Source organism: Siniperca chuatsi, linkage group LG14 (genome assembly GCF_020085105.1).
Source record: "Siniperca chuatsi isolate FFG_IHB_CAS linkage group LG14, ASM2008510v1, whole genome shotgun sequence".
Classification (NCBI taxonomy): Eukaryota; Metazoa; Chordata; class Actinopteri; order Centrarchiformes; family Sinipercidae; genus Siniperca; species Siniperca chuatsi.
In genome coordinates, this window is record NC_058055.1 from 6,660,500 (window position 1) to 6,688,321 (window position 27,822).

At 40.9% G+C, this 27,822-nt stretch overlaps 1 protein-coding gene across 19 annotated transcripts in view; it reads left to right on the plus strand.

Moving 5' to 3' along the window:
• Positions 1 to 27,822, plus strand: part of LOC122888316 (RIMS-binding protein 2-like) — a 65,743-nt gene that overhangs the window by 26,212 nt on the left and 11,709 nt on the right. For 9 of the 19 annotated variants that reach the window (XM_044222627.1, XM_044222620.1, XM_044222615.1 and 6 more), the window contains 22 exons: positions 78 to 206; positions 1,279 to 1,455; positions 2,347 to 2,529; positions 9,104 to 9,271; positions 12,080 to 12,163; positions 12,318 to 12,407; positions 12,749 to 12,871; positions 12,959 to 13,063; positions 13,259 to 13,309; positions 14,114 to 14,146; positions 17,236 to 17,416; positions 18,385 to 18,474; positions 18,913 to 19,118; positions 20,905 to 21,011; positions 21,106 to 21,215; positions 21,307 to 22,182; positions 24,169 to 24,195; positions 24,404 to 24,555; positions 24,717 to 25,193; positions 25,930 to 26,316; positions 26,999 to 27,154; positions 27,464 to 27,822. The exon at positions 27,464 to 27,822 is cut by the window's right edge and continues 460 nt beyond it. In XM_044222627.1, coding sequence (XP_044078562.1) covers positions 78 to 206; positions 1,279 to 1,455; positions 2,347 to 2,529; positions 9,104 to 9,271; positions 12,080 to 12,163; positions 12,318 to 12,407; positions 12,749 to 12,871; positions 12,959 to 13,063; positions 13,259 to 13,309; positions 14,114 to 14,146; positions 17,236 to 17,416; positions 18,385 to 18,474; positions 18,913 to 19,118; positions 20,905 to 21,011; positions 21,106 to 21,215; positions 21,307 to 22,182; positions 24,169 to 24,195; positions 24,404 to 24,555; positions 24,717 to 25,193; positions 25,930 to 26,316; positions 26,999 to 27,154; positions 27,464 to 27,822 — 4,271 coding nt within the window. Of the gene's footprint in view, positions 1 to 77; positions 207 to 1,278; positions 1,456 to 2,346; positions 2,530 to 9,103; positions 9,272 to 12,079; positions 12,164 to 12,317; positions 12,408 to 12,748; positions 12,872 to 12,958; positions 13,064 to 13,258; positions 13,310 to 14,113; positions 14,147 to 14,560; positions 14,582 to 17,235; positions 17,417 to 18,384; positions 18,475 to 18,912; positions 19,119 to 20,904; positions 21,012 to 21,105; positions 21,216 to 21,306; positions 22,183 to 24,168; positions 24,196 to 24,403; positions 24,556 to 24,716; positions 25,194 to 25,929; positions 26,317 to 26,998; positions 27,155 to 27,463 lie in introns of all 19 variants that reach the window. The other 10 variants (XM_044222629.1, XM_044222634.1, XM_044222630.1 and 7 more) reach the window with 7 other exon arrangements.

Here is a 27,822-nt window from a genome sequence, read left to right on the forward strand (position 1 = left end):
TTGGCGTTGCTGTGTTGACGTTACATTATTTGCTGTAGGCATTGTCTGATGATGATATTTGTTTCCCGTCTGTTTAGCGGAAGAGCAGCGCCCCAGAGACGGAGGAGAAGGTCAGGCGGTTGAGGAGAAAGAACACAGAGCTGGCTGTTCTTGCTAAAAGGCTGGAAGAAAGGGCTCGAAAACTGCAGGAGGCCAACCTCAAAGTGGTAAACCGCACAAATAAAATACCTCAAACATTTTCACAGCGAACTGCGTTGCCCAGCGTATTTGCCCTCAGTCTGACCCAAATACTGGGAATGACTAATTATCAAGCACCACCATCCAAATCACCACATCACCATAATATCTGGTAATGAGTTGAATGGAATAATTCAGCATGTGATGAATTGCAGCTTTGTTGAAAAATACCAGCACCCTATTGAATAATTTAATGCGTCACTAGAATGGCTACAAGAACTCAGTTTCAGTAGGAAGTCCAGGAAGTCTCTTGAGATGTAATATCTCTACAAAAGAGATTACATAAAGCAAACTAAAGATCAAACACACAATGAAAACATTTAAATTCCTCATGAAACATTTCTTAAATGCAATATTTTAAAACCTGATATACGGCAACAGATGGACGTTTTCTTTTACTGTAGTTGATATATATTTATATCTATATATATGTAGATATACAGTATATCAACTACAGTAAAAGAAATACTTCTATTTTTAAGATCAAGGGATCAAGTATAAAAAATGTAATCATAGGTTACAAATTTGGTTTTACACTGGTTGAATTCCTCAGCCTATTCAGAAGCTTGTAAGAAGGCTAACTGAAAAGGAAGAAGGCTGAGAAGACAAGCAGTTTAATAGAGTGTGCTGTACCAATGGTTTAAAAAACACAAAAATATACTGTAGCTTTAGCAAAATGTATGTCCGCAACTACTTTTAATATAGTAGGTATAAATGCTTAGGCAGTGTTTTTGGGCATCTTTTTATTGAAGCAGGACAGTACTAGTAGCTCTGCTTTTCCTGTACCACCTGCCAATACCGGATGTCTACAGCAGTCATTCCTGCATACCTCCATGAGACTTTACAATGTTAAAAGAGCTTGGTTCATGTAAAAGTTAAAAAATATTCTGATGAATCCAAGTCATTTAAGTTTTCCTTTATGTTTATTTTATTATTAATCCCTTCCGTTTCAATGTGTGAACTGTCAGTAAGAGTGTATTCCAGACTTCTATGAAATCCTTTCTGGTGGTTAATACATATTTCCTTCTTGCTCTTGTGCAGGTGAATTCCCCGTCACTGATGAGACCCGGATCAGTGGAGCAGTACAAGAGGGCGTTTGCCCGTCAGCGAGCTCGCGACCTCGCCCAGCACGCCGATGCTCTGTTGTCTAAGGACAAAGAGATTGCTGCCCTACAGCAAGAGTGCAGAGAGCTGGAGGCACGGCTGGGCACCTCTAAGGTACTTAGTACACAGCTCCTCAGTAGCTTACTCATTGAACTGTGGTCACTGCTGTGGACTTGGGCTCATTCTTGACTGAAAGCCTTATTTAGAATAGACCACTGCTCTTTACATAACTCTGATCTTCATTGATCTTCCAAGTTTTTGCCTCAGTGTTCCATCTAACCCTACTCATCAATGCCACAAGCTCGCTCTCTGCTGGACAACATGGGTACTACTCATCCTAACTCCCTCCTAAGCCCGTATTACAGAGGCTGCGTCACTGCAGATGACTAGATGACAGTGCAGGAATAGGCTGCCTTTCTAAGTGCCTGTTTTTAATTACTGGTACAGTGACTTAGGAGCTCATTCTCCTGAATGTGAACATCTGTTGGGTTTAATAATGAAGGGTCTTATAGGGTGAGCTGTGCATTGATCTAGAAATGTCTGTGCTGGATCCCATGTTCAACCTAAACACATTTTCACCATGTGATAAGGGTTGACAGGGAGGGAGCGTGAAGTGGTCTTCTCAGCTTGAATGGAAACATTTTAATATAATGTCCAAGTGAGATGACTTTGATATTTTTGATGTCCATGACCCAGAATGATGTTTTTGTTTTTACTTATGCAGTTCCCCCTCTGACTTATATTTACTACTGTTTTGATTCATAGGGATTTATTGAACACTATTTTTTCTCAAGTCAGTTCTAAAGAAACTTGCAAGAAAAACAGGCCAGATGATAATGTACATGATTGCATACGTATTATTGATTGAGATTATCAGTCTTTGATTCAGTTCCTTACTTGTGATGCAGTTAACTAAAATAATAATAAAAATATCAACAATGTGCTGAATTGATGACATTATTGTCTTATGGCTGTCTTTGATGCATGTGTCTGTGGTCTGTGCAGGGCTCCCCTGTTCCATCTGACAGAGTGGAATTTGAGAGGCTTCTCAGGGAGTCTCAGAGGGAGGTGCTGCGGCTCCAGAGGCAGCTGTCGGTCACGTCATCCAGACAGCAGCACAACCATAGTCCTGACCCCGGTGGCCCAGAGAAGTGTGGGGAAATTGAGAAGGAGGAGGGGGAAGAGAAGGTAAAGTCATCCTCTTCATATCGGAACACAGCTAGAACACATAGCTCTACGCTGACCCCTGTTGGTCATAAGCGACTTCAATAAGTGAACCTTGTCTATGCACACTAAAACCGATGACATCAAATGAACTATAGTTTTGCACGAGATCAAAACAGTAATGGCTAAGCAAATTCCATCATAGTTGCTATGTAGTGAGAATCTTTTTTGAAAATAAAAAGACTAAAATTATGCATATACTGTAACCTAAGTCAGTGTCGGTGCAAAACCTGTAACACTTTCTGAAAAACTGGTATGATGATACTGTTCAGCTTATTTGAGGTTCAGTATGTGATTACAAACGAACACAGACTGGATTATTTTTTCACACCTAGGAGCGTTTATGGTGTTGGTACTACAGTGTAGTTTGAATTATACATGGTTTGGTCATGTTAATGACTTTTTCAGAAACCTAGTGTATGTTTATGTTGGCATGGACGCTGTTTTGAGGGGTTACATAATGGCTTGTCGTTGGACCCAATACTAATCTGCCACAAGCCATAATGAGATGATTCCCTGTCTTGAACTTGGGCCTGATCAAAGATACACAGTCACACACTGATCATCTCTGCATTTAATACTGACCTTCTCTCTTTTCAGATCTTAGAAACAGTCACCGGTGAAGTGATGCTCAGATAAATCACACAGTCACTGGCCAAAGAGTTGAAAAGTGCACATATATCATACATATATGAATAGGTTACATAATGTAGAAAATGTTATTTGTAATTGTGAAATTTAGTTTGCCACACCACTGAACATCTGTAATAGGGGAAAATGTAATTTACCTGGTTTTCTTTTAAGAGGTACATTTTAAAGGTACATTTTCTGTGTATTTTTTATCAGTTTACATCTCTTAATGGCATACATCTTATTTCTGGATTTTTTATGAAAGTCTCTACTGCCTGTGAAGTAGAGTAAATTCTCTGCCTGTAAAGCTCAAATGAGAATGCCGATTGTGGTAATCTCTCGTTTGTGGGACGCACACACGCACTCCCAGAGGCACGCGCACACCCAGAAAGGGGCCATGTTGTGTGAACTCTAATCCCCTCTAACAACAGAATGGTACAGTCCAGTAATCCGCTCTCTGTTGCTGTGGCAGCGGTGAGAGGGTTTTGGGTGGTAGGTAAGACTCCAGCCGCACTAAAGACTTTTCTATCTCGCCCTGCTCTGGATAGCTAGCAGGCCAAGGGAAGCCTTGACGTTGCCACAGATCACACAAAAGGGGTAGGTCATCTTGTGAGTTTTGTTGTCACTGTGTGTAGGTTTAAGTTGTCCGTTGTAGTTCTCCTTGGCTAACCTCGTATGTGTCTGCTTGGATGTGAGGCTGAAGTCGTGCAGGACTCAAAGTTGAGACTTGAAAGTCATCAGTGTCATGATGAATCGGGAGTGTGAGAGAATTGGCTCAAGGCAGTGGGTGTTGCATTTGTGTTAGATATTAAAACCACCAGATTATTCTGAAAGATTATTGGTACGTTACATGTCCCATGTTAGTATGACAATATGACTTGCAGCTAAGGAGATTTTTCTTTTAGGTCTCATAGCTGTTTTTTTTTAATATTCATTTCAGTAAATCCTGTGGTCAATCCCACTCTTGTCTGTGATGAAATGCCACTGTCTTACAAATTAGAAAGGTGGGACATGCATGAGGCCTAGTCAAGGGCAACCTGTCAGAAAACTGGTTTTATAACAGTCATATTTTGGAGCTTCCAGATGCAGAATTTAGACAGACCGACTTAGTGACAGGGTGGTAGAGCGTTTGATTGGTGGACATCGATATGCTCCGTATTAAAAAGAAAATCAACGGCCAGGCCAATCCATTAAGGTGCTTTTAAAAGAAGTGATCCAGTTACCCGTTTCAGTAGTCTGCAGGGATTACACCAATGTGCTTATGGCATTCAGGGCCTGCTGAATGGGATCTGACCCTGCTTTAGTACGCATAGGCCCAAGGTGTACTTGATCCTTTAGTATACATGGACCTCATCAGTGTGAAGTGTACACAATGGCACCTCGCTGTGTGAAGCAGTGTGCAAGTAGAGGTGAGCCTCTAAGCTAGGACCTCATCTGACAAAAACACATTCAGTGGCACCTCCTGTGGCCTCAACATCTTCAGACATGGCTGCATCCTTCATCATGCCATTTATTTATAATGATGATGATAAATGATGATTTATGTCTTGTTTCTATGTCTTTACACATCCAGCAGGATTTGAGTATTTACTTACAATATCCAGTACTAATTATTATGTTTTTATGCATTCACACATTTTTTATTTTTTAAGTTTTGTCACATCCCTTCAGTCCCATTAACTTTTAAAAGACACAACTTTTTTTACTGTGACTGAGAAGCCAACAATCACATTTTGCAAATTCTTCAAAATCGTGAAATAAACATTTCAATTTTAAAAGAAGTCCAGTTCATCATGTTACATTGAACACGTGCACTTGCAGCGAGCACAGGAGTAGAGAGAAGACAGGAGAAGGCGTCAAGTACTAGCGTTCTCTGTTGTTACATTAGGACCTATTGTCCTGTCTGTCATAACCCAGTCAAGCCAAAAGACATACCAAAGCAAGATGCCTCCATTAGGTATAGTCTGTGAAATTAAACTGAAACTCTATACTGAAATAAAACAGCAAGGGAATGTAGGAAGTGAGAAAAACACTCTGTCAATATGTTCTTCAAGGCCAAATGTATTTAAATAATAATACATTTATACTGTATGAAAGTCTGACTTAGAACTCATGCTTGAATGCATAGTAAACTGGTATACTTACTTAAAAAGCTCATATGGACTCCTATTCATTTCATACATTTTATAAAATAAAAGTACATATAAGTTATATTCACTAATAAATTAGTGCTACTTCAGGTAAAATATGTTACCAATCACATTCCTCTATTTATATAAAACAAGTTTGCATGCCAGGAAATATTATGTTCCTCTGATTTTAGCATCACAATTCCTCATTTAGCGTTAATCTGTAGAATATTAATGCTTGTTAGCTGTAATTGATTATATAATAATTGCTGTGTCATATCATTATGGACACAGTACTTTTTCACTCAGAGCTGCAACCAGCTTTTTTCCTACCAAATTACTGTCATTGATGATTTAATTTGACTCCAGTGGCTTCAGGAACAAAGTGTATTCGTCTCCAGAGTGTGTTTGAACGTCTTGTGCTGCTCACTGAGCAGAAATGGCATGAATAATACTGTGTGTGTAAAATAAAGAAAACATCCTGGTATGATATCTGCACAAATATCTCAGTGTGTGGTATTCATCACATTTTGAAATCAGTGGAATTTAGGAATTAGCGTTTGAAAGCTGGAACTGATATGAGATTTGAAGCTGATGCTAACCACAGCGTCTTTGAATTTGACCATTTACTTGCCGTAAATTCCACAACGTGACATTGACTGGTTGGTTGATAATTCATATTTTATGAAAGACCAACACAGACACAATAAATCAGCAAATCAATGTACAGTTTAACTATAACGTTACATTTCAGGCTATTGGCTTGATGAGACTGTTCGAGAACAGGAACCAGCTATACACTTATTTTATAAGGCCTCAAACAAACCACTGCTATCTGTATCCAATCCTTAAACCATGTTACCTTAATGGTGGGTATGTTTTATTCGAATTGTTCAGATATTATTATTTCTGCAAAGGGCAGCAGCTTTATATTAATGCAACTCAATCTTATAATTTCTAAGAGATGGTCATTTATTTTAAAACACTGATTGACTGTTTGTGACCAGTTTAGGCCAATTCAAGCACATAATTCTTGCAAATATACTGGATGATATTTAACATATAGTCAAAACGCTGAGTAGTCCTTTGGGGACTCTATACAAATGTTTACACATCCTATTCCAATCATGCTCTGACATGATTCACCCTTTCCCCCTCATTATAACCATGTAATATTCTTGAATTGATAAAAGTAGTTAATGGTAATGGATGTTTCTCCTGTTGGGTGGTAGGATTGAAACAACTAGTGATTCCTTCCTTCAGTGAATGTGATGCTCTGAAGGATGATTTTGGCCTTTTTTGCAGGATACATTTTGATATTTATCTTCTTAAAGAATTACCGCTGCTCGAAATGGATAAGAATATAATAATTCTCCCCAGAAAGGGACTATATCACTGCCCAGACATGACTTGAATTTAATCACTGTAAAGTGGGTACAGAAATGCCACAAGGGCCCATGATTAATGTAAAAAAAGTACCCCATTTTTGTACCCCTCAACACCTGATCTTTCAGCTCATGTACTTTAGACTATGCAATAACTCAATAATTCCTTTGCTAATAGTAATAACAATGTGCCAAGAACTTTCAAGTCTAGATTTTGTTTCTAAATGTATATTATAGTTTTGCTTCTGTATATAGGAATTACAAAATATAAAAAAATGCATCACTACTTTTGCTTAGAAATGTAATGTATGCTATTTGAATTTGTTGGAGCACTGATGATCTTTTCTCTTAATTGTCCAAATGAGAATAGAGAATTTAACACTGCACCATGACCAAGTAAATGCACAGTTTGTTAGGTCACACCAAGTTTTGTTAGGTTAGTGTGCTGGCACATAAACCTTTGAAATGATTCATAATAGCCTAAGCCTTGGTCTAATGCTCTCTATGACAGCCCCTTTATTCCTCATAACATTGTATAAATGAGGCATTATGTAATATTCCCCCTGTGTGCTCATTCGTCAAAACCATGTCAGAATTATATCACACGTCGCCTGAACCCTGATTATATTCGCTTTGAACTCATCATTGTGAGCTCTCACATTCCGTTTACAAAAAGATTGCTCTTTTAAGGGATTTGACCTGTAGACTGATAGCAATGTATATCATACTGATTATAATATGTTGTCACTATGTAGTTATATGAAAATATCTTATCTTCTTGAAAGAGAGGTAAACACAATGACTGTTTTTGCAAAGTAGAAATGTTTAATTACATCTTAGTAATGGTGTTAAAAGTTTTGACTTTCCTTAACTTCACCTGTGGTAGAAGTAGCTCAGCGGAATCAGGTTTACTTATTGCAAAGAAGAAGTTAAGAAAATGAGAAGCGCTGCAAAAGTGTTGGAACAATAATTAAAAAGAATGGCGTTTGTTCAAATTTGCATAGGAATCTTACCTTGGCCACCACCAGATTGTAGCAGCAAACTCCACTCACTAAAGCCTGCCCACTCAGTAGGTATGAAGTGCTACAAGCTAATTAAGAGTCACAAGAAGACAGACTGGTTTAACCATGACTGGCCAAATACAAAGGTGGGCATTTCGCCAGGATGCTGGGATCACCTGGCTCTCCTGCAGTTGTGATGGATGTGACAGGATCTTTAATGACCACCAAGAGAAGTCAGGACAAGAAAAATCAGCAGAGCCCTTGTTTAAAGCCCTCATTCCTGTGCACTGTTTTTGTACAGGGGCCAATGGAATTAGTGCCTCCTGCTGGCCTTTCATCACCACTACTAACACCATCTGGTCTCCTATCCAAAAGATAAACCAGGCACAGCCTTGCTTAACTTCACAGGCATGCCACCGATTTGGTGCTGAACAGTCACAATGGGTTATCAGCCCCATATTGAGGTCTTCCGTATCTGCCATGATGCTTGAACATAAGTCTTAGAAATAACAAATCTTCACCATCCCTGATGCAAGCTGCTTCACACATGAAAGGAAGACAAGCTTACAGTATTAAGCACCTGCATGCCTACAAACCTTCACATGGTTTTCATGCTGCAAGTAGTGGTACTACGGTGGCTGGTACCCTTACATAGAAATTGTCCATACAGTATATGAATCTCTCCATGCCGTGTTCTGACAGTCCCTATAGAAATAATTTCTTTAACAAGTGGAAACTGCCTGAAGTCTAGAGGGATATGCCTTTTAGTTACTAACAATGTAAAAGAAAGGAGAGTGTAAAGGAGAGATCCCCTTTGCAGCACGTGGAAGAGCGTGTTTGATCCTGTTATTGGGTCATGGCCTTGGCTGCACTAGCACAGTTCTACTCTGAGCATAAGTAGGTTTGCTCTAAAATTAGATACTGATTCCTGACTCTTAACCCTTAACCAAAGTCAGCCTGACCCCCACCTGGTTCCAAGTTAGACAAATTATACAATTTATAAAAATGAATGTATAATAGTAATTAGTTAAGAAAAGTAGTCTACTGTGAAACATTCAAGTCATTCCACCCAGCCTAATTAGAAAGGACAGGCTTCCTGCTAATGTCTTAGTCATGTTGCAGGCTACAGGGATTCCCCCTGGATTATTCCTTGATTGTAGTTGGACCACTGGGAAGGAGCCTTGCTGCTAATCCCCCACTCACAGTGGGGGGTGTAATGTTAAGTGTTACTGTCCAGTATAACAATCATGCATTTGCTCTCTTTTCAGCAGTTGGTCATGTTTTTAAGATAAGAACAGAAGACTTTTCGTACAATACCTTGGATATTGACTTTTCAAGATAACCTCTGTAAATTTAAAGTGACTGAGTGAATGTTTATCCCTGTCCCTGTCAGGTTGTAGGAGAGACCCCGTGTGTGGTATTAGATGAAGCTCCATCCAGGTGTAAGAAGACTCCCGGAGAGGAGGAGGAGTCGGGGCTGCGAGTGACGCCCCAACCGGGCCTTAGCCCGACCCCCTCCCATCAGGAGGAGCACACAGAGGAGCAGCGCCTACAGTTTCTGGTGAGAGCATCTAGGACTATACTCAGCTGACTCAGATGACACTATCATGTAGTGCAACATTCAAACCACATCAATGTATATTTTTCCCAGTGCTAACGTGCCACATTTTGTTTTGTTTTTTCTGTTTGAATATCTGGATGAAATCCAGTTTAATATTGCTATCATGAGGACAAAACCGTTCATGAAATCATTTTATCAATAAATACTCTTAATGTTATTCAGCATAATCGAATAGAATGCACCAATTATGGTTGTTGCTGAAATTAGAGGGTTATTAATGCAGAGGGTTACTAAATGTCACCGGCTCGGCTTTCATGTCATTCATGAGAGTCCTACACACCTCTTAGCAGCAATAACTGCATATTGTTCCTAATTGCAGGTATCCAGCTTTGCTATCTTTGCATTTTCATGTGAAACTGAAGCTTGAATTCAGTGCTCTGACGGAGCTGACTGCCACTGAAGGAAAAACTATGGTCAGATTTGTTATATAATGCTGGGATTATTTTGATCTTGTCCCTTGGAAACAGAAGAGTAGCACGTTGCCCTTGCTGATTCTACAAGTGGGTCTCATGGCTTAAATCAACCATATTCCCTCTCAGCTCTGTATTGACTTGCTTTGTCAGGATGGAAAATGGAGCAGACATTAATTGATGTTTTGTTTGATGTTAGAGCATTGACATTGTACATCACATCAGCTAAAATAAAAAAAACATGCAATATATAAAGAACTGATTACGCAGGAACAATAGTATCAGTAACAGGCTGCATGTCTCCTCGCCCTTCACTGAGCCGTGCACATGCAATTATTGTGTATCATTTTGACAAGCTGGTAGTGCAGTTTTCTGAAGAAGTCATAATTAATGTGCAGACGTATTACTGTATTTTCTAAAAAGTGATGTGCTGCTTTTAAATTCTGTTCTCCAAAATGTATTAACATGGTGTGCTCAAATGCATAACTTGTGTACATGCAGCTTTCTCATTTCACTAAGGTCCTAATTAAAGCTGCAAAATTATGATGGGAATAAGGAAGTATATCATTTAAGTTAGTAAGCCTTATGCTGCGCGTCATTACATTTGAAACTGAAAAGTACACAGTCCAGCTGCACAAGGAGCAACTTAATTTATTTGAGCTTCGTCTTTTTACAGGGCACATGGTGAGAATAGCTTAAATGTAGCTTGAATGTTTTGATCTTTGGTTTGTTGAAAGGATCTTAACCTTACATCATACACTAACTAGCTGTCTTTAACAGAGCATGACTGAGTCATGGGGGGGAAAGTAGGATCTTAGATTGGACTGTCTTAGATGAGTTAAATGTGTTACAGTTGTAAGAAAAAGTACTTCAGCTGAGTAAATGCTGAGCTCCCGCAGAAACAATGTTAGCCCAGAAAGAACACAGGAGATATTTTTAGCCACGCTAGCGACGTCGGTCAGTCCACCACTTTGGTCCAGACTGAAATATCTCAACAGCTATTGGATGGATTGCCATGACATTTGGTACAGACAGTCACGGTGCCCAGAGGATGAAGATCCCTTCACTTTTCATCTAGCACCATCATCAGGTCAAATTAAAAGTTGTCCAATACTTTTATTTGTGACCAGATACCTGCAAGACTAATGACATTCCCATCAGCCTTAGCTGTACTTTGTGCTTAGTGCTAATTATCAAATGTTAGCATGCTAACATGCTAAAGATCGTCAACATGGTAAACATTCATACCTGCTGAACATCAGCATGTTAGCATAGCCGTTGTGAGCATGTTAGAATGCTGACGTTAGCGTTTAGCTCAGAGCATTGTTTTGCTTAAGTACAGACTTACAGAGCCTTTTTGGAGAGAAAATATCATCTACATGCTCATGGCACCTGTTTAACCTAGAGCCTTTTGAAAGTCCCATAAAATAGCCTCTGTGCATGGTTTAAAGTACAATAAAAAAACAGGGTTAGGAAAGTGTAGAGGGGAAACAAGGTGACTGGTGACTCCACATGTGTGAGAGGAGACACATGGTAGTCCACACCATCCTCTGGCCAACGGACAGATTTAGTTCATGGGGAACTGGTCAATCCAAATTGGGATCCAAATCTGAAAAACAAAAGTTAAGTTGGACCGACAAGAAATGAACAGTTCAGTGAGAAGTGTCTTTGTTGATTGTGAAACAGCTGACAGTACAAGTTCCACCCAGTGCAACCGTCATTGTAGTTAAGCTTCACAGTCACGATTTGACTATACAACAGAACATCCTTGCTTGATACAAATTATTCAAAGCTGTGACTGATACACAATCAAGCAAAGCAGACCACAGATTGCAGTTTAATTATCATTATTGTCTCGCTGTGTCATCACTGGTGAGAGTACAGGATCTTTTCCAGTCAGCTGCTGGTGGTCTGCAATTAGCCTGTCTGTTCTGTAGCTTCCCCCCACACAGTCACAGTGGTAATACTTGATCGAGGTCCTGTGGCCATGCTGAAATAAGCTGATTTCTCCTATGCTGGTCCTGCATGTAAGCTGCATTTAGAATAATTAAAGGATGCTAAGCTTTGTAATACCTCATCACTATCATGTCAGAGGTCAATATGGAAACTAAAGCCAATGTATTCTGCATTGCAAAATATAAATGCAAATCATTTGTCATTATATTACATATTGTTTTTCATCGTTTTTTTCTCTGAAAACAGTATGTCCTGCTCATTGTTTGAGAGAGTGTTCTGTTTAATACCATGTAAAGAACTAGATCTAGTTTTAGAACAATATTAGATTTCAAAATTAGGATTTAGTGTAACTATCTTTGCTTTGTTATCATTGTCGGTTCAGGAAAGTGAGCTGAGCAAGAAGAGAAAAGAATGTGAAAACCTTGAGCATGAAGTAACGAAGCGACAGAAGAGATGTCTGGATTTGGTAAGCAATCTTATTGCTCCAGTATTTCCTTCTCACATGCTCTCTGCCAGCGCTCCAGTCTGGTTTAAGCATTACCGTAGTGGACATAACACTGACTTGGAAGACAGGGATTTCCTCAGCTTTATCTGAACGTTGTCTTGTGGTTTGGTAACAGGAGAGCCAGCTTGAGGATGAGCGAGGCAAAAATGAGCAACTAGAGGAGGAGGCAGATCTCCTCAGGAGGAAGGCACAGCTGATCGACCAGGTCAGTGTCTCTCTGCCCTGTCCAGCTCCTTAAAGGAAAAAGCTTTTATAGCCTATAGTGTGGGTCTCAATTTCATAGATTTGTCAATCACAGCTGTCAGTCAGATAATATTTTACTCACCAACTTAATGCTGAGATCTGCGGATTCAGTGACATCACTACAGTAGAAAGGAGCTTAGTGGGTCAAGCAAGACAAGTGGTCTGACAGTCAAAAAGGTTGTCAGCAACTCTTCAGTTTTAAAATAACCAATAGGAATGATGATCAAAACTATGAAAATGGTTGCAAAAAATGTCATATTCCTATAAAATGATCCAGTTAGTTAATCTGCTGTTGTTTCTCAGACTCGGGCTGAGAATGAGGAGCTGAGGGAACATCTCTCTGAAGTGACCGCTCAACACAATTCAGTTCTCGAGGAGAACCAGAGACTCCGTGCCAAACTGGAGAACCTAGAGCAGGTCCTAAAGGTACTGCTGGAGTCAGATACTCTGTGTATTATTTTCAATTTCACTCCTTACCGTGCTACTTGATAAAATTGTCTTCTTTCTGAACAGCACATGCGAGAGGTCGCCGAGCGAAGGCAGCAGCTGGAATTGGAACATGAGCAGGCACTGGCTATCCTTAAGTTCAAACAGGATGAAATCAAACGGTTACAGCGGGTAAGAACCACATATTTGACAAATATTTTTCTTGCTAAAATCAAACCCTCGTGTCCCCGAGGCTGACTATGAATTATGGGAAATGGGGGGCTTTGTCCAGCAGGAGGCAACCTTTGGGCACCAATAAAGCATTGAGTTTTGTCAACGAAGCTGGCTGTGCTATGACACTGACTTTAATGTCTTTTTAATTATCAGGCTCAGTTATTCGCCAAGAGGGAGCATGAAGGAGTGGTTCAGATGCTGGAGGTGAGTGTGTATTACACCACTGTGACTACTCAGCAAAAATAAATGGTTTTTATACCATGTAGTGCTTTTATTGCCATACAGTAAAGCCCTGAGTTGCTTTCAACAATTTAGAATGACTTACCAATACAAAACTCAAAGGTGCCACTGTTTATTACCATCACACAGGAGAGTGAAACTTAATTCACTCGGCCCCAACATTAGAGAGAGGAGGAGTGTTTTTCAGACTTCCTCAGTATTTCTCTCATGCACTAGTGAATTCCTGTCCGACGAGGTAAAGTCTAATTCATTATTGAAGAAGTTGTTTCTTATCTCCCTGACACCAAGCAAAAAGAGTATAAATATTTAATTATCTCCCTGTTCTTACTAGACAAAAGACGTTCCACTGCCATTGAAGCAGCATAGACATACAGTACAATGGGCTCTTTTTTTCTTATCTGAACACCTGGCAAAGAAGCTGTTGCAGAAAATACTTGTACTCGTGTATTTGTAGAACTCATGGGCCTGGAAAACCGTTTAAACAGATGGCTTCCGTGTGACGTTTATACTTGCTCTCAGTGTGAGTGTAGCATACTTTGAATTCAAAATGATAGTCGATGACAGTTGAAGTCTCCATGTGTCTGATTGGCTGCTGATTTTGAATGATGAAAAAAAAAAGATCAAACAAACTTCTGAGTCTACAACAAAACCCTAAAAATGTCATCATACACAGTTGATGACTACATATATCTGCTGCCTGTGCTCGTTTTTCACACTGCATTTTGTTACGAGAGTTTGTTCCTAAATGAAGTGTGTATTTTATTTTAGGAGTTGACTCAGCTTGTGTTGCGGAGGGAGCTGGTAGAGTATAGTTGCTCCTGTTTTAAAAAATGCTCGTTTCCTTCTTCTTGCTGTGTTTCTCTCACTTTCTATCTCTATTTAAACCCAAAGCATCACAGGAGAAAGTCTTTTTCCCTCCCGAGAACCTGAGCTTTGTTGCCAAGTCAAGACACTGCCTTTTGCAATCTTTCAAAAACAGTTTTTGAAAGATTAAACAGAATATTTGCGTTCATTCAAAAGGCAGATGTTGGCTGCTGAGGGCCAAGATTCTAGTGATACTGGCTCCTTACAGGGTTTTCTTGCCAACCTGCTCTCAGTCTGCTGTGTTTCTACTTATATAATATATTTTCTCTTTCCCAGATTCATTGTTTCACAAGCATGTGTTTACTTTTTGTATACCTTTTTTGTCCTTTGTATTATCTTTCTGCTAACCAGAGTACACTGGACTGCATGCAGGTACTGTTAACTTTTAGCCTGCTTGACCTCCTGGGCCAAATTATTTATCTTCCTGTCCCAAAACCTTCCATTTCCCCTGTAGATAGAACCACCAAACCCCAATTATTTAAAAAAACAACATGACTTTGATTGAAATCCTTCAAGTTGACAGAACTTAACCAGGTTTGTACATCATTTGTATTTTGTACATATACTTAAATTATAAGCAGGAGTCCTGCAGTAATTACTGTTAAACAGTCTTTCATAAATGCTTTATGTGGCCACAGAGGCCCATTTGATGCTGATGCATTTTTTTTAGGTTACCAAAGTGTGTGTAAATCAGGTCATTCACATGAGGCCAGATAACACTGTATCTGTGACACAGTTCTCATTCCCAGCTGCACTGAGTACACTTATCATGCTTATCATGCTTATCATGCTGGCTTGTTTTTTGATCGTATTATATTGAGGTAGAATCTCCCCTGGTATATACCCAACACATCACTGAGTCGGATTGCTGTTTGTAACTGAGTATTCATTGGAGGTTACCACTTCAGCTCAGTGTAGCTAGACAAGTGACTGTAGACTAGGCTTTGTGTAGGTGAGAGCTAACAGGAAATGTTGTTCAGACAGTTTCATGCTGAGGCTTTTGTCAGATCAGCCTGCCAGGAAACTCCCACCACAACCTGAAGTGAAATTAGCCACATATAGAAACTCAGTGGGGCTAAGACAAACCTCTGTAATGTTCTGGCAAATAACGCTGCTGTCTAGTGGCTTTGTTAAAGTGAATGTAGTGTAAGACAGAAGCACAACATGTAACTTCTCATAACCTATGCTACACCTCCAACTCTGGTTTTTACTTCTGTTTCCCATCTTACCAGAAAACTACCCGCCTTTATTTCCCTCCCTTTTTCTTTCCTCCGAACCTGTAATTCTTCGTCATTTGTGTTTGCAGCTTATAACAAATGTTTCACTGACAGTTTATATTGTCTGTCTTGCAGAATCCTAATCTCATATTGCAATACTTTATTTTATAATGTAATATTTATTCCTTACGTAAGCAGCAATGTGTTTACTGTATGTATATGACATATTGTGTTGTTCCATCTGTCCATCCACCAAATTAATCATAACTATTGAAATTTGATTTGCCAAATTTGATCTATGATAAAAGAAAAGCTTTCCATAGTTACCAAGTAAGTGGCTGTATAGGCCTTAAAGGTTTCTGCACGACACCGACAATTTATAAAGAAGGTTACATTACATACAGGGCCCTATTTTAATCGCGCAAGCGCAACGACAAACACAAAGCAGTATGTCTTGGGCGCATGAACTGTGTGAAGGTGAATATAGAACATAAATAAATATGCACATTACTGGTCTCATCGCTCTGACAATCACAGCGACGCATGATGACAATAGCTCAACAAGTGAAGAATCGGCTTCTCCAGGAAATCATGTTGTTGTCTGGGTGGTGCAGAACAATGTGATGGTGTGGGTTTTTACAGTTAATTAGTACAATGATGATAGAAACAAATAATAGAAATCGTTTGGTGAAGCAGTTTCTATGATCGCATCAATCTGAATTTCAGTCATAATTGGTTTGCTTCGTAATGTATTTCAAGAATAAAACATGAAACTCTGAATTGTTTTGTAAAAAAAAGTTGGCAAGGAGGCTGTGATGCAAAGGATTAATGATCCCCGGTACCCGACATCTCCTGCATAAATAGGTAGCATGGAGAGTTATAGTGGACCCGGCTGATGTGTGTGGGGTTACTTTGTAGCACAGCCTGGTGTCGTTTGTATGTATAATGCATAATGGCACTTATCAACATGTCTGTCCTGCTGCCTTCAGATGGCTGCAGGGATTTAATGAACTGACGGTTTTCACACAGTATAAAGCAGCTGTGGAAAACAGATACCATAAGAATTGAATATTATAGATCAACGCAGACCACTTTACCAGTATTCCTGCTTCAACCACATGAAAAGTTATTTTATGATGCCATTTTATATGCATCTACTCTGCCTGGAGAGTGTTTATTTACATTTTAAGCATGATTGCCTTATTTATGTGCGTTTGCTCCAAGTATTTAGTTTGCAGTTGTTGACAAAGTCACGAGTCATCAAGTGGCAGCTGAGGGACGTTGCGCTGCCTCATTTGAATGAACCTCCCACCTGTGTGCACCTCTCCTCCCACCTGCGCACTGTGCACTCTGCTCTGGCCACCAAAATACCACAAAGGTGGGCAAAGCGAATTTCAAGGTCAGGATAATACCAAGCGGTCAGAGCGCTGCCTGTGCTGGTCGTTGTGCCGCCATGAAAATAGGGCCCACAGGGTTAGATCCCTCCACATGATTGATGTGTTGCAATAAAACACTCAAGATTCACTTAAAGCACAAATCCACCTTTAAACACACGTCTGTTCAAACACTGCTGTACCAACCTATTAAGCAAAGCTTAGCTCACTTGCTTGTGTTAAAATGTACTTTTGTAAACAAAAGTAAATTATAACATTTCATCACACAGTTACCCCTGAAGTGTATTGATTATCACAAATTGATGATATTCTGTATAATAGTGTTGAAAGGTGGATTTTCCCATTTAAAGTGAATTGGTTAAAAACTGTGTTTTTACTGTATGTCTGTTTTCTGTCTGTTACGCCACATTTGTAGTCAAAGGTACGAGAGCTGGAGGAGAAATGTCGCAGCCAGAGCGAACAGTTTGGCTTGCTGTCCCAAGAGTTGGAGAAGTTCCGACTGCAGGCCTCGAAGGTGGACCTGGCCAGCTCTAGCCTCCTTAACAATCCCGGCCTCTCTGTTCTGACCAATGGGGTGGGCCTGACTACTGAACGAGGTGAGCCACACAACCATGACATGTATTCACACCCAAAAGTACAACCTATACAGAGAGAGAATATTAGTTGTTGAGGGCTTTTCCTCATGATAGAGTCCTTCTTTGTGTGTTTTCTTGTGATATTTAGTGCTTTAAAAGGTATTAAACAACAAGAGGAAAGAAATGGATTGCTTTGGTTAATTTACAATATCCACAAAATGCTTACCTGCATATAACTGCATACTAGCAAAATGGTAGTGGTAAATGAATGAGTTTGGTAAATTTGCAAATACATTGTGGTGTCAGCAACCATGTTTCTTTGCAGTAACAGCTTCACCTGATTGATGGTTCTCAGAACAAAGAGATGAAGTCAAGCAATCTGCCTTAATCTGTCTTGTTTTAAGATAATCTAATAAATCATTGTCTAACCATAATTCGACTTTCATAGTATATAATCTTTGTTAGTGTTCTTGGATTCTTTCAGTTCCAAATGAAATTGACCCCTGGCACAAAGCATGTTTTGGGAAATGTAGACCAACAGTATCAGTCCACTCAAAAGCATCCAAAGCCATTTTTAAACTGTCCCATCAGGGATTCTTCCTTTCTGGTTTTAGTATAGGCATTTTCCATTATTGACCTTGTAGTTTCCTTTTAAACAGTGAGGGCACATGGAGTGATGCCTAAAATTATCTTATTTCCTTTGTGTATCAGTAATACTAATTGAGCACAATCTTTTACATTTCACCTGTGTGTGTGTGTGTGTGTGTGTGTGTCACATTTCAGCTTGTTCTACTAAGGCTGTGAATTAAAGGCACAGGCATTTTAAATTCCTGTTCACCGAACAAAGCAACGTTTTTAGAATATCCATTATAATGTAGACCCAGCCACGACCGCCTTAACGTAGTCCACATCTAGTCCAAATCTGTCCTCCTGTATGTATCCAACAAATGTATTCAAGCTCTTTCTCCTACACTGTTCATGTGTTATAGACTGCACTGGTGGCTCATGGGACATGGTGTCTCTGGGTGAAATAGCCTTCTGGAGTCTCGAGGGAGGTGACACTCTCTCCTGTCCTGAGGGTAATGATCTGCTCGGTACTCTCTCCGTCACTCATAATATGTGTTGGGTACTGTCACAAAAGCATGGCATGTTCTAACCCTCATCTCACCCACACCGTCACAGTCCAACACTGTAACAGAGCTTGTCTGTAATGCTCACCATCACGTGAGGGTCGGCGCCTGTGGGCTGCGGTGAGAATGAACCAATAAAGCCCCTTAACAGTGCTGGTGTGACACACGTTGCTACAAGGTAGTGACCTCTGACCTCAGACAGATGGAGACAGGATTTTTCCTCCACTGTTTAATCAGCCAGGTTCAACCTTGAGCCTCCTGCATGTCAACCAGTGACCTCACCCACCTTGCTGCTCATGGATTCAACTAGGTTAACCAGTGAGAGGGCCAGGGTTGTCTTAAAGTCACAGATTATGTATTATCCTCTTCCTCCCTCTCTCCTGCTAGATGTGGCCACTGCTCTGCGGATGGGGGCCACCCCTCACGCTGCAGGGCTGTCCAGGGTGGAGCGCTCGCCTGTCACCAAGCATCGAGAGCTCCCCACCATCAGTGTCAGCAAGTCAGCCTCTTCCTCCAGCAAGTCAGAGACCACACACCTCACCCCCAAGTCTGACACCCACCTCAGTCCGCACAAATCAAGCCCAACACATGAGGTACCAACCTTGAGGATGTACAGTGCATCACTTGTCAGAATTAATACTTTACTTTATTCAGTATTTATCAGGGGCAACACACATTAATTAACATAAATATGATGTAAATGTGTCTTATTTAGCCAAAAGGCTTTCATTGGCAGTCCCTGGGCAGGCTGATGTTATTGAAAGAAACAAACCAGACATACAGAAAGCAGACAAAACAACATAAAAGCACACGTTCTTAGTTTTTAATTAAAATGTTTTGTTTTGTTTTTTCTTAATGGTGATTCCCTGGGAGCAGATATTAACTTGCAATGCATTCATAATGTTTTAGTACATAGCACTGCTTGTATTTATGAAATATAGTTACTACTGCTTTTAGTTACATTTACTTAGATTGAATGCACGTATCAGTCAGTGATATACGCTGTATGGCAAAGTAATACTAGTAATTCTGGCCAAAACCCAAGACTAATGCCACCTCTCACAATAAGATAAAGTTTGTCATGGCTGAAAATGAAAATGATCTTTTTGAAACCCTAGTCAAATACCTACTAGATTTGAAAGCTGCCAGCCAGTCTAAATGTCTGCTTGCCAAAATGGTTTTCTTTTTACCTGCATTTGATGGGTAGGTTAGTTAACTTTAAACCCTGGTTGGAGCTGGTGGTTTGTGAAAATGCTCCTTCGGTCTCTTAATGTTCACCCAGGTTATGTCATTGTGCAGGACTCCTGCCTGCAGCTCTTCTGCTTTCTTTGTTTCTACATAGACAGGCAGATTGCTCATCAAGATTACCAAGACAGCCATGCACGATCGCATTGATTGTGTGGATTTAATGGATTAAAAAGCCCTCTTTAACCCTCTCACACGCGAGTACAGACTGTAGCTGAACATGCTAGAGCTCCCTCTGCTCATTCATAAGAGAAGTTATTTGGATCTGCTGCCATGATTTAGTATTTTTGTTGTGCCATGTCTCCAAAGAGTCAGTGTCTGGTCTTGCATGACAGACAGGTTGGTGGTCTTTTCATCTAATCACTCGTCCCACAGTTGCCCACAATTCAATGAAGCTCATATTTAGTGAGATAATCCACTCACCACTGGATTATGAAGGTTATACAGTAGTAGTTGTAAGTGATTATCCTTAAAAAAGGTTTTCCCAGGGCGCTATAAATATACAACCTCTCTTACTGTATTGTGTGTAACCGCTATGAATGCAAATCAAACTCCAAATCAGGTATTAAGGTGATTCACTACTAACAACAGTGACTCTTAGATATTAAATCACCATATAAGAATATTGTACACAGTATTTTCACGTGAGCAGTCATATATTGGAGCTAAAACTTAGTTCTGTATTTACAATAAATAGATTTTTTGAGGATTATTTTTCCAGAAAATTTAAATACTGTATCAGATTTTTCTTCCAGCTTGTAGTCAATTAAAAACTGCAGTCATTTACAGTCAACAGTCACGGCCTTTACCTCATGGTCTTTCAACTGTTCATATGTGTAAAATGTACACTCATGTAGCACCACATTTAATAGCAAGTTGCAATGTTAAGAAAAAGTTTAAGTTCCACTGAAAAAAGCACTTTTTTAACAAGTCTTCTACTTCAGGTTTATGTGAATTTACTGTGTTAGAAGAATAAAATAAAATATATAAAATATCTATATATCCATATATTTTAATATCCCTTTTTATTAGTTTATTTTAGTTATTTATGAGTTTTTTCAGACACTAATGCACGTAGTTTTAGAATTGGCCTAATGGTCCAGGCGAATCACCCTCTGTTCATGGTGTTCTCAGGTGGACACTGCCAGTGAAGTAGAGGAGCTGGACATTGACGTAGCCCCGGCACCTTACACAGCCAGCAGAGGAGCAGCAAAGCTTCAGGTTTTCATTGCAAGATACAGGTAAGTATTAAACTAAGGCAAGAGTTGACTCACTATGTCAACAGTTTGTTAACATGTGATCAAAATAACATCCTGGTAAATTCATTTTCAACAGCTACAATCCATATGATGGCCCCAATGACAACCCTGAAGTAGAGCTTCCACTCACGGCTGGAGAATACATCTATGTGTATGGAGACATGGATGATGATGGCTTCTATGAAGGTAAGCCTGGAGTATAAATTGTTGCATCTACAATTTCATATGTCTGTCTTTACATGGTGTACATTCAGTGTTTTACTATGGCTCCTTACAGGTGAGCTGATGGATGGACGGAGAGGGCTGGTCCCCTCTAACTTTGTGGAACGTGTATCAGACGACGATGTCATGAGCACTCACCATCCAGAGACAGGGGACATGTCCCATAACTCCCTGCTAGACAGCAGCCTGCACAGTGCCAGCCACCAGCATCACTTCCACATGGGCGTCAGCGCCTCAGAAAGGACAGAGGCCTCTGCTGCCTCTGGCCCTGCCTCAGCCACTTCAGATTCAGCATCGGCCTTGGCTGTCCCAGCCCCCCTCACCAACGGCCTGGACTTGGATTTGGAGGAGGTGGGAGTGGACATTGTGCCTTACCCACGTAAGCTCACACTCATCAAGCAGCTTGCCAAGAGCATCATCATCGGCTGGGACCCTCCGTTGGTGCCGGCTGGGTGGGGCAATGTGTGGAGCTATAATGTGTATGTGGACCAGGAGCTGCGGCTCAATGTGCCCTTTGGTTCCCAGACCAAAGCGGTGCTGGAGCGGCTGGACATAAACCTCAAGGCCTACCGTGTGTCAGTGCAAAGCCTGACAGAGAAGGGCCTCTCAGACCAGCTGCGATGCAGCATGCTGGTCGGTCGGGACGTTTGTGTGGCGCCCACGCAGCTGCGTGTGGAGAGGGTCACCGCCACCTCTGCCAACCTGACCTGGCTGCCCAGCAACAGTAACTATGTGCACATTGTGTCCTTGAATGAGGAGGAGTGTGAGCTGGTGAAGGCTGGCTGCTGCTCGCTGTGCCTCAATAACCTCTTGCCCAGCCTGCAGTACACAGTCAAAGTGGAGGCACGCCCGCACCGCACGCCATGGGAGTTACCTGTGGAGCGACGTGAACACAGAAGCGCTACAATCACCTTCACCACACTGATGGCAGGTCAGGATTTAGTATTTTATCTAATATCAGATGTTCTCTAATGGTGCCATGCTAACTACAGTTACACATAGTCTATGGGACATTAATCAATAAGACTATTTTTCCCCATTCAATTAAATCATATCAAACATTTCTGTTGGACAAGAGCAAGTTCAGAACATGTAAGGCTCAGTCTGGCTCAAATGTTTGATCCAGATGAAGGGTTTTGGACACCCTTTTGAGAATCTTTTCAAAATAATAACTGCAGCCAGATACTGTAGCTCTACAAGAACAGCTGATTCCATTAGGTAATTCTGATGCACATATGTATTTTCTCCACACAGGTGTGGATCAGTGTGGCAATTTGGAAGTACATTATCGGAACAGGATTTGTGATTCAAATAAAATTAAGTCACAGAATAAAATGGCTGGGCCTAACATAATACTTAGATTAGATACACATGTAAGCGTTCAGTATTGCAAAGTACCCTTCACCTGCATCAGCACTTCCATCAAACATTAGCTACTTTTCAGTATTAAAAAAATCCACAGACATCTCAGTTAGATGATTACATTCTCTGAACTTGTATCATCCACTGAAAATGTTGTTAATTTTTGTGTATAAGCTCTGGAGTTTGTGTGTGTGTAAGAAAGATATCCAAGATCCTATTCAGAAGTTCACTAAAGCTTTATGTGGGTAATATGATGAGTAAAAACATTTCACTGTTGGTTCTGTCCAGCTCTTCACATAATATTACTGAACTGTTGGGCAGCAGTTCGTGACTTAGAACAATACAGTTCGCAGAGCTACATGTTAACCCAATGTGTTGTACCCTGCAGTCCAAATTAAGATGTCTTTTATTCAACAGTGGTGATTCTGTACCTCCCACACAAGGACATCAGTTTATTCATGACAGCTGTTTTTGTCAGCTTCTCTGACTAGGCCTGTCACAATAGTTACATTATTGACTTATTGTACCATACATACGATATGTAATTATCACCTGTCATGATATTGACTTCGATAATTTTTGCTGACCTCAATATTTCCCATTGTGTTTACATGCGTTTTTTTTTTACATAAGAATGTCACCAACATTTTAGCCAACATGATGCCTGAATAAACAGCAGGGTTTTTCCTACCATTACTATATTGCCTGTTAAGGAATGAATGACTCTATAGCCTACCCCTGTGTCAAATGTTTAATATTTATATTTTCTTCAGTCTGAGAGTCTGTTATTTAGTTATTTATTGTTTAGTTTTATTTATGTTTTATTTAGGATGTTTCAATATTTCTTTCACATTCCAATTCCAATGTCTGAATATTCTTAAGAATGTTCAGTTAATTAAAAGGTACTTGCATTATTATGCTTATCATTATATCAGTGGCTTAAAATGCTCTTAAAATGACAATGATATCATTCATTGTAATTATTTCTGGGACAATATATTGTCCAACAAAAGTAGTTATTGTGACAAGCCTATCTCTGACTTGCCTCTCTTATTAAATTTCCAAAGCACCTTGGCACAGTATGCATTGCTTTAAAGGGAAGGAAAATAGATGACATGATTGGGCATGACAGATGAAATCCTCCACCATACCTACTGATCAAGTATTCCTACTGATGACATGATTTAGAGAGAAGTAGGGTTCTCTTATCATGGCAAGTTTGTATTTTCTTGATCTTAAAGTGCACTTGATATTTTCGCGTTTGATATTTTCCTCCCCAGCCCACAAACCATTGCGTAAGAGTAAAAGGAGAGGCTCAAAGAATTGGAATTCCATGTAAATGAGGAGTATTTTGGTGAGAACTGAGTCACTGATGTTGAGTTTTGAACATCATTTGATGTCAATTTGTGGTACCATACTGCCATTCTGCTCCTCCCAGTCAACAATATTTTATTTTTCATGTATAAACCTTAGGCCTGTCAGATGCATATTTGTGATCAGTGTCATATTAGATTTGAGTTGTATTTCTCTAAATGATCATTCAAATTTGCTTAAGTTTCATGCCCACAGTCTGGGAACCCAGGTATATGGTTTCTAAATTTCTTAATGTTCCTTTAGAGTGTTAGATGGCTTTTTTGTGGTAGAATCATGTGCCCATTGTGATAATCATTTCTTATCCCAAGCACTGTATTTAAAATATGAGTGAATCACTTGACCCTATATTAATATAGAAACATTTCTCTATCTTTTGCTTGCCACTGCCTGTGGTATGATGCTCTCAATCCCTGCAGGTCCTCCCGATGCTCCTCTGGATGTACAGCTGGAGCACGGTCCCTCCCCAGGGATCGCCCTCATCAACTGGCTGCCAGTCACTATAGATGCTGCCGGGACCTCCAATGGAGTCCGTGTCACTGGATACACTATATATGCTGACAAGAAAAAGGCAAGAAATTTTTTGTGGGACTTTCAACCAAGCAGTGCATTGCGGTTTAATTTCATTATATATATATCTATCTGTCTATGGCGTTTTGTAAGCTGGTGTACAGTTTTAAAATGTCATGATGTGGGAATTTTAAAAACATACCTGTTGTTCTCCTATTCAAGGTGCTGGAGGTGTCTTCCCCAACAGCCGGCAGTGCCCTGCTGGGCCCTTCTCAGATCCAGTCCCTGCTGGCAGCTCAGGAACTCACTGTCCGCACCATGTCCGCCCACGGGGAGTCCTGTGACTCTTTGCCAGTCAATGTGCCCTCCAAGCTGGCTGCCATCATGGCAGGTCCAGCTGTCACTGCCCCAGTTGTGCCACCCCTATCCTGCACCCCTGCAGGTTCCAGTAACCTGCCCTCACCGCCGTCCTACGGGAACCCTGCTGCCAAAGTCTCCATGCTGCCCAGCATTTTGCCATCAGACACACACATCGCTGGTCTCACAGTGGAGGCTGCTGCCAACCCTCCTCATGCTCTCTACTCAGAAGGTCTTCTTTCATCTGCCTCATATGTGAAGGCCTGGGCCAACCCCTCTTCTGCTGCTGCCTTGGCTGTGTGTGAGGCCACATTACCAGGAGCCTCCGCCATCACTCCAGTGGTAATCCTCACTCTGTCGTCCTCCTACTGTATATATTAGAGGCTACAACTTGTTGGATCAGAGGTTTTCAAACTGAGGCGTGCCAGGAGGGGCACGGGAGAGTTTGTGCAATAAGTTTAGTTATTGTAGTTTGGGCCACTGATTTGGCCCGCTTATCAACACGGTCAGCAGTTGGAGCTGCCACAGTGGCAGTTCATGGAGGCAATAAAGGTACTTTAAAACCCTTAGCACCCAATTCCCGCAATTACGTCAAAGTTCGTACTCCTGGGGCACCCAGTAGCCCAGTAGTCCTTTCGAATCCGACCCACGGTCATTTCTGCATGTCATCCCCTCTCTCTCTCTCTCTCTCTCTCTCCCCCACATTTCCTGTCTCAGCTGTCACTATCACAAAAAGGCAAAATAAAGATTATACTCCTTCTCTGAGTCAAAACTCAGTCAAATCTGAACCCAACTTATAAGATTCAGTGTGAATCACTTTCTGTGGATACCGTTATCTTGTTTCAAAGTAATCCAGTGATAGTTGTCTGTACATCCATGGGTACACTACAAACAGGAACTGCTAATAGCTAATTCAGCATACTTTTAATGGTGCCAATTTGCCAAAATGTAAACAAATATATGCTAAAAAACAGGGCTCCAGTTGTTGTCCACAGCTAACTCACTGACTCCAAGGCAACATGGGGGTGAATGATGGGTTAATTAAATCGTATTGTATTGACTGTCTTCTCCTCTTCAGGTTAATGTGACCTCCCCGACCACCTCAGCACCTCAACCATCTCCAGTAGCAGTACCAGCACCTGCACAAACACCAGTAACGGCAGCAGCAACAGTGTTGGAGCAGCGCAGAGACACCGACAGCCCTGGAACAATACGTCCTTTCCCATCTATCACAGAGTTCATCGAGGACCCCAGTGCCAAGCTCGGGACCCCTGAGCGCATCCCTAGTCCACCCAAAGCCCCGATCACAGACTTCCTTAACCCGCAAGACACTAACCTCCTCCAACCCCCCTGCACTTCACCGCTGGAGTCAGAGGTAGAGGAGGAGCAAGAGAATACCCGCTTGGTGTCCATTGAGGAGTTCTTGAGACAGGACCAAGAGCCAGCGTACTGTAGCAGACAGCAGGTCAGCCCTGATTTGTTGACACTATTTGAAAATAGTGCGCTCTTCACTACAAAACTTAATGTACCATGTAGGTGTAGCTGAGTCCAATCACTGCTGAGAACTGATCTGAAAGGGGGAATTTTGGTTGAGCCCTCCAGAGGTGTTGTCTAATTCATCAATAAACATCAATGTGATGAATTTAATGAGCCTCATACTGTACAAGTGCAAGTTACATGTACTTTACATATTAAGTTGCTGATGTCTTCTGCAGCCCTGAACACTTTATGCTAGACTTGATCAACCTTAGTTATGTTCAGCTATTTGATCAGCTATTGATCTAAGGGAATGTCATAATAAGTTTTCTCAAAAAGGTAAGTATTAAAAAGTCTTAAATGTAATTTACAAAGTTGTACAATGTTTTTGTATGTGGTTGCGTGCTATTGGGAGAAGTTATAAACCTATAAGCTAAAAGTGGGATTGTTGCAACAGTGGATTGTGCGCAAAGGAGACTGTTCAATCTTCTTTTATCAGTCAGCAGCTTTGTTTCAGGTGTGCATTTATATCTGCAACATGTTATTATTTAACTTTCAGATTTATTTCTTCACTCAATATTCAATGGAATGACTAATAAGGATTTAAAATATAAATAATAAGATAAAGTCACACTGTGTTTGTTTCAGAATGTTGACGTATTGTTTTGCAGAGCTACAGCAGAGGGCTTGTGGAGCCTCCCAGTGACTACCACGCAGACAACAGCCGTTCAGATCTGTCTGACATCCTGGAGGAGGAGGAGGAGGACCTTTACTCTGACCACCTCGGAGAAGCACACGCCAGGGGCTACACAGTTGGAGCTAACAGGGTAAAGGAATGAGTGCACTACATATGTTGTGGCACTACATATGTGTGAGTTCTGCTTTTTGAATAAAATATGCCTCTTTCAGTTAGTATTGCATAGTTAAGTTCTCATTTATTGGCCATTTCTTCAGTCATATTTTTGATCATGCTTGATTGAGATTCTTTTTGTTTTTTCTTCTTCTTTCTTTTCTCTTTCCTTTGCATGGCCGGGTTGTCATCTGTTTTGTCTGCACTTCCCTTATTTTCACTGAACAATATGATATCCCATCATCGCCAACCCATTCTTGCTTGCCTTGACCTGTGGCCCTTGTAGTCATGCAAGTTGGAGCCTCCAGACAGTGATGAGGAGGTTCTTGAGAGGATCCTTAAGTTGCCTCCTCAGGCCTCCCAAAGCAAGCAGCTGTTCAGCATTCCTGAGGTGACAGAAGAGGAAGATAGCAGTCAGGAAGAGCCTTTAACCCACCACAGTCAGCCTCGGCCCAGGCCCAGCCACCTTCACCCCAGAGACTCAGAACGCCTCCACCATGCCCCCCAGCATCACCCGCATCAACCCACCCCACACCCACACATTCCCCCTCACCATCACCACTTCAACTGGGATCCCAGATCCCTAACCAAAGAGCCTTTACTTAGGCACGGACCCTTGCAGGTCAAGCCTAAGACGCAGCACAG